The following is a 7,449-nucleotide window of genomic DNA, read 5'->3' on the forward strand; positions in this document are numbered from 1 at the left end:
TGGCACCGACGTGGGAACAAAACAGGGATTTTGTTTCACTCTGAAGGCGAGCTTCCCCTCACCGGGGCCTCACACCTGCCCTGCAGGGGGGAAAGTTGTCGTAAAGGATTTACAACTGCCAGAGCAGGGCGATATCTGCAGAGTGTCAAACCAGTGAAAACATCTGTATTCACCATTTTAAAAGCGAACATGAAACCATAGGTTATCACTAATAGGAAATAAGTGATTCAGCAACAGCAGATTAGAGGTTGGGGTTAAAGACAGGTTAAAGACAGTCAGGAAATGTCAGAAACTGCATCTGATAACAGAACAATAATGTCTGAAGGATCACTGCAACTAGACGAGAAGAACCACAGACTTATTAAATTATAGCTTAAACTAGAATGGGTCCACTAGAATGGGTCCACCTGGTTACTAGGAACTAAAACCCGATCGGGGATTATGGTTGGGAGAAATGACCACATGCATGCAGCAGTGACCTAATTATATAGTCTAACCCTAACCCTGTATTTCTGTGGGCCTCAGGTGTTCGTGTCAATATGTGTAATACCCTGAGTGGATCCCAACAAACTCACATCACGTCTGATAATATTCTGATAGATGAACAGGATGAACTGCGGGGGGGGTGAATGCATTGCTGCAATGAATTACGTTTTGTTGTTTTTGTTCTATTAGGATCTGTTGGGATTGACAGCATTTTCTAATTAGCCCTGGTTCTTTTCAGTTCAGGTTTGACTGTCATTGGGTCTCTTTCAGACCCAAATAATGTATGCCACGTTTGTGTAGGGTTTCCAAAAGTTTGGAGCCATAAACGTTTCCAGCTTGAACCTTGAAAAGCATGTAAAATGTAAACTCACCACTAGGGCTGCAACTAGGAATTATTTTCATTTCCGATGAAACTGGCAATTATTTCTTGATTAATCGATTATTTATTTTGTCTTTAAAAAAAAAAAAAGGGGAAAGCGCCTTTTGGAATTTCCCACAGCTCAAGGAGACATCTCCGGATGTGTTTTGTCTGACCAAACCATAAAAAAACCCAAAGATATTGAGTTTAGTGTGATGGATGACATAGAAAAGCATGAAATCCTCTTATTTTAGAAGCTGGAGGGGTTTGGCATTTGGTAAAAATCTGATGATTGTCAAAACAGTTAATTTTCTGGTTGATTGACTAAATGATTAATCAACTAATCATTGCAGCTCTACTCATCACTGTATGCTGTTGGAATTATTAGTCGTCTTAAGACTTTATTTTAAAAATAAATGTTTAGTTTGGAATCATTTGTGTTTTGAAATACTCAGAAGTGAATTTCAGAACTTAAGCCTTAGCAAATTACAAAGCTCCTCTAGCATAGTATCCCACTGAAGCATGGCAGCAAGTAATTGGAAAAACCACAGAACAAAAAAAGAAACTTTGCTGAGTATAACACAACAAAGCCAGCAGCAGTGGTGGGTTGGGGTGCAGGCTAACCACTCCTCCAGCCCAGACAGGAGACAGAACTGTGCAGGCAGGCACCAAGTCAATAAACAACGGAGATCCCTCCAGACAAGACTGGCAACCACGAGGGCCAACAGACCAACTACGACAGGAAAGAGGGAAAAAGAGACAGGGCCGACTCCAATCGCAACCACAGGGTCCAACAGCAGAGCCAGCGAAACCGCAAACACATGAGCCAACGCACATGCACTCGATCACGCGCACACACACACACACACACACGCAGCAGCCCAAGCCCATGGGTCATTAGGTGCAGTAATCATCCTCCGTCCTGTTTATTTGGCTTTATTGATGACCAGGTACCAACAGGGGCCACCGGGTCATTATTATGAACTGTGGTCATTTTCTGGTCCGACCAAAGACCATCAGGGAGATTCTGTGATCCTACACAAACCAGCGGGTACGCTTCCTACGCACCAATCATTCAATCTCACAGCTCGGAAAATATTAGAAGATAGGTCATCTTATCTATCATATCTATCCTCTATAAATCCCTCCCACAGGCTGATAAGATTGTTGTCTGGCAACCATTGATCCATAACTTCAAAATGAATCCAATCAACACTTTTTAGAAATGCAGACAAAAAACTAAAAATAAAACGAAACATTCTTCCCTGTTGCTCCACCAATTTATCTGAATCATAAGAAAGGCCTAGTGAGGACAATCAGAGCCAGAAAGAAGAATGAGTCTTTTCAAATCCCAATTTATGAAACCTCGCTTCCCTCCGTTTCTTCTCTGCTCCTGAACTACCCTTTTTAACATCAAAGAAAATATACGAGGTGTAGGTGAAGGCATCATGGTATCGGCCAAATGGGACAACTTTGCTCGGTCAAACCTCGGTTTTGATTGTAATTTGAGGATCCATTAAGTAGATTTATGACAATTCGGCCAGACATGCACCATCACACCATCATTTACTCCTACAAAAATCACACACCAGCCTCATCGTTGTTAAAGATGGTAGACCTATATCAATTTGGTCATGGTCTGGAGGACAGAGAACCATGGAGACTAGGGCGTATCGATTGAGAACTGACATGACCCCAAATCAGAGATATTGGGTAGCCATGATTGTAACCTTTGAGAGAGTGCAAGAAGATCCTCCCATAGGAGAAGAGCCCTCTTTAATGGAGTGAGTGCAAACTGCACATACCAACCGGGTGAAAAAGAGAACTCTCAAGTTCAAAAGGCTGCACCTAAACCTGAATAAACATTGTCTGATAAATGACCAGAAACAAGAGCCATGGAAGACCTTGAGAAATCCTCCCCCAGTCCCACAACCTGTGCTACCAGTCAAACACACTGGGAACCAGATCTTATTATTCAAGTCTATTCATCAGGCTTTTTTCTGCTCGGTGCTTTGTTTCGTTGTCACGCTCAGCTAGCTTTGGCTATCCTTGAAACAGCCCCGGAAAATTAGAATAATGACCAACATGTTGGCCTCGTACAGTAAAAGTCTGCAGAGTTTAAAACGTAGCTTGAGACATTTTGACATGGACCCCATTTTCTTTAACTGCTGCTCTACGGGGCTTCGTGCATCTTGTTTTCCAGAGTATCTCTACATATAGAAGGACACCAAATGATTTATAATGTAAATCAATCCTATAAGACTCTGGGCTGAGTGAGGTTGTTAAAATCACAATAATAATATTTTCCAGACACAGTATCTGTATCGTATATTGTACCGGCCTCAAAAATGCTAATGCACATATTAAATGTGTATGTGAAATCGAATATGGAACCATATTTTCATCACTATCTTGTTGATGCTGTTTACATTCCCCCAGATGTTAATTAAAATTATTCCCTCTGTGTACACATGCATCTAGTATGTTTATAAATAAATATATGTATGGTTTTATTTTATATGCTGTATTCTATTCTATATGTTCTTCTAATATAATTATTGTACAACATGAACAACAACCTTGTGTTGTAAAAAGATAAATACATTTCCTGCAACAGCTTTCATATGTAAACAAAACCTTCAATGGCCACATAATTTAGTTTTAGATTACAACTTGCTAGAATAATTTATTTTAACAACAGAAACTTGTTAAATAAACCACATAATACGATCATATCACGATAGGAGCGGGTAATATTGAATTATGGGCCGACGCTTACACAAACTATAGTTCAATAATACTAAAGCCCCGTATCACTGCCTTACTCTGCATTAACAAGAATGAAACATTAGAAGCTTAAGCAGGATAAAACATATAGCATGTTGCACGGCTGTAGTAGATTGCATTAGATGTTGGAATGATTTACACAGATGTTCATATAATATCCAACCCCTGTAGCTCTGTAGTAAAACAAACACAATATCAGAATCAAGATGAAAAATCATCCATCTTCTTTATACCTCTCCTCTTAGGACGATAACACTATATGATGTATGAATAAGGTTACAGCAGTTTTCTGCATCATCATGCTCATGCTGAACTCAAATGTGTTCAAATAAATTCCAACATTACGATTGAATTTTGATTGTTGTTGGCCACAGGATTGTAAACCGCTGTATATACCTGATGGTAAACAGACAAATTCCACTCCATACAACATGTTCCTGTGTTTGTTTAGGCATCATCCTTTCATCCCCTCTGAATCTGGGTATTTTTAGAGAATCAGGAACAGTGTGCAGCCAAACAGCCTAGGGGCACAGTTAATAAGAACCATGCGTGTGGATTTTAAAATAGAGCCAGGGCAGGTGGGTACGCCGAAGAAACAGCCCCAAAAAAGCCCTCATGGGATCCGCTCAGAGCCGCTCTTCAGACCCCGACCCGAAGACAGTGCAAGTGCTGCAGATTAGCTTTATGGACTTTCTCTTAAGAGCAGCGGACCTGCCACTTAGTAAAACGCTGGTCGATTCCTGAATACAGGAGAGCTTATGCACAATACTGACTTCCGGTGTCTTCTTCTGGGCAAAACATCATCCAACAGGTGACCAAACAACAAATCCATTACACAAACCCAATTTAACTGCGGTTTGCTACACTGCAGTTTAACTACAGTATCTGGTTCTACAGCCGGTTCTGGAAGCCAGAGAGGAGATACACAAAGTCAGTAAAGTCTGGGCTTACTGGTGAATTCCATCAAGACATTTGATTGCATACCTCTAAACCATCATGAGATTTTTTTTTTTTTTTGCACAGGCATCCAAATTATTAATGCGCCAGGAGACCTGAAATGCAGATCTTCTCCAGCTGCACCATGAGTGAGAGAGATCAAAGAGGAGGGTCTGAGAAGAGACGAGCGTGTGTGTGGGGATGTTACTTAAACATTTCTATCTCAGCTCCTCTGCAATAAGCCTAGTCATTTCCTTTATCTTCACATAAATACTAGAAGGAATGAAATTGCCTTGATGAGGCAATGAAAAAAACACACCACAAAGATGAGGAGGAAGGTTGAAAGCGATAGGTGGGCGGATAGGAGGAGAGAGATGCTGCATTAACATTATGGACATTAACTCCATAAGTGGCTTTCATCTTCTCTGAGAGCTGCGTCAGGAGCACGGCGCTGGTCAGCTACAAATAGAAACCGGATCAAGATACAGAAAAGCAAAGAGTGAAACGGCAAAACAGAGCAGTACTGTAAACTAAAAATTAAAAAAAATCTGGGTAAATATTTGAGCACAGTGTCCAGATCCTGCAGATCAGACAACCCTCCAGAAAACATGGTGTGTTTGGTGCAGACAGCTTCATGTGGGAATAAAGCCACTATAAAAACTCATTTCTGGCCTCCGCAGTGTTTTTTTTTGTTGACACATTCAGAAAGCCCTTTTATAAATAGGACATTTCTAAAGCGGGCTACAACGCGAGGCTGTCATGACAGTACCTGGCTTGGCTCTATTCATGGATCTTATAAACACAAACCCATAGCAGCCTCCGTCTCCCCTGCTGCCTGCGCACAGAGGACACATTCATCCCAAAGTGGGCACCATGAGGAGACTGGAGGGGGGCGACACACACTTCAACTTAAAGGAATTTTTCAGCCACTCTTCACTATCGTTCGCTGTGTTGAAGGTTGAGGCAAAACACAATCTGTGCTCGTCTGCGTCTCAGTCTACATGTGGAGATCAGATAAAACTGACTCGGTTTTGACATGATGAGCGGTGAGTTAATGAGCCCGATCCCTTGGCAGGATAAGAGCATTCCTTGCACAGCCCGGGAAGGCTCTTTTTCATGGCTTTCTTCTCGGTGTGCAGCTGAGGTTGTGAACTTTACACCTTCAACAATGTGGGAGGGCGTTGCATCGCGTCAGGTTTTGTATTTTTCTAGCTCCTCTCTTTTGGATAACAGTTCTAACCGCTCTCCACCCCATGCATATGAATGGGGACCATAAAAAGCTTGCCAAGCTGGGGCTCAGACAGAGAGAGAGAGAGAGAGAAAGAGAGAAAGAGAGAGAGTTCAAACATGCAAACAGAGTTATGAATATGATAATCAGAAATGGCGTATCCAATGTGTTGTGTGAGGATTGGAAATACACTCATGGGAATACATAATGACATGGCAAGGCTGCTTCCAGTGATAGCTGGAAAACTACCACCACCATCATCATCATCCCATTCCCCTGCTCCAGATGAGGTATTTAATTACTGTGTAATATGCAAGCAGTTGTTTGTATTGACTCAAACAGAGCAAATTTCTTTTTAAATGGAGTATTTTCACACTTGAAAGCATTTATATTCTAATCAGAAGCCTGGATCTACTTACAAAACTGCAGTTGTTGTCCCCCCGCCTAATTAAACTGGGGTCAATGGGGGAGGGGGACAGGGGTGCCCCTTTCCCCCATTGACCCCGTCAACCAAAATGTAGTTTAAAGTCTTTACACTTTTAACTAAACAGAAGGTGTTTCTCTGAAGGAGTGAATGAGAAAAGCAGCTGTAGCCGTGACTTTCCCTCCTCAGTGGTATGTTTCTCTCAGGCATTCAGCCCAATGAACTAAGTTGAACCAGAAACAACAAATCCTCCAGTAAAAAGCGTGGAGGTCAATGTCGGGGAGGGGGGGTCCGCATCAATGAGCGTCTTTAATTTGAATTTCTTTCTTGTTTTTACAGCATCTACATTAATAGAAATAAATAAATTAAATGTCTGCGCACTGTGTGTATGAAATAAAGTAGCTTGTTACCAACCTTGGAGGCAGATAATACCGACGGCGTACATCGTGTCCACCGGTCGGTTTCTCCTGTTAATCACAGCGGGGGTCCTCCTGCCTTCCCTCCGCCGGGTCTCGCTCTCTCCTGGTAGATCCATGACCGTCCTGGTGCTCGGCGGCTCCCCGGTGCTCTGTTCTCCGGCGGCTGCGGGAGAGCCGTAGGGGCGAGAAAGGGGAGCGTCAAGAGAGAGAGATCCGTGCGTCACCGCTGTGCGTACAGGTAAACTAACCCCCGTTACCTGCGCAGGTCCCCGGGGGAAGCCACACGGCCTGCTCACCTGGTTTGTTGTTTTTTTTCTAGCAGGAGCGAGAAGACATGTGAGGGGGGTGGGGGGGGAGACCGACGCCTCGGGTTTTCGCAGGCCGGTCAGACTAAACGACTTAACGAGTTCAGACTGAGGAGAAAGCCCCGCCGAAAGTTTGAAGCGGAGTTTAAACTTCCAGGTGGTTTACGGACCGGAGGGTTGGTGTGAATTCAGGCCGCAGTGGTTCATTACAACCCGGTCTGTGTAGCCACCGTCTGCCCGCGTCCAGAGCCGCCGACCGCCGGGCCAGTTCAGTGTTCAACAAGAGGAGTTTCGCTCCGCGGTGTTTCCAACTTGGCTTCCTCCCACTCGCCTCCTGTGTGATTTTTTTTTTTTCAACACGAGCATCAAGTGGGCTGAACAAACACACGTGAGTTCCGGTATTGACTTTCAAAATAAATGTCATTAAGTTTCTTCCACGTTTCATTTAAGATAAGATCACCTTGGGATGTAGTGTAAAAGTACAATAAAGAATAATAGGAAAAAAA

At 43.0% G+C, this 7,449-nt stretch overlaps 1 protein-coding gene across 1 annotated transcript in view; it reads right to left on the reverse strand.

Annotated features, from left to right (window-relative positions):
* The window catches only part of ptk7b (protein tyrosine kinase 7b), a 72,198-nt gene extending 64,956 nt beyond the window's left edge, over positions 1-7,242 (reverse strand). The window contains exon 1 of the mRNA XM_051428104.1: positions 6,634-7,242. Coding sequence (XP_051284064.1) covers positions 6,634-6,754 — 121 coding nt within the window. The 5' untranslated portion in view covers positions 6,755-7,242. The remainder of the gene's footprint in view (positions 1-6,633) is intronic.
* Between the last annotated feature and the right edge of the window lie 207 nt (positions 7,243-7,449).

This window comes from Dicentrarchus labrax, unplaced genomic scaffold (genome assembly GCF_905237075.1).
Source record: "Dicentrarchus labrax unplaced genomic scaffold, dlabrax2021, whole genome shotgun sequence".
NCBI classification, from domain to species: Eukaryota; Metazoa; Chordata; class Actinopteri; family Moronidae; genus Dicentrarchus; species Dicentrarchus labrax.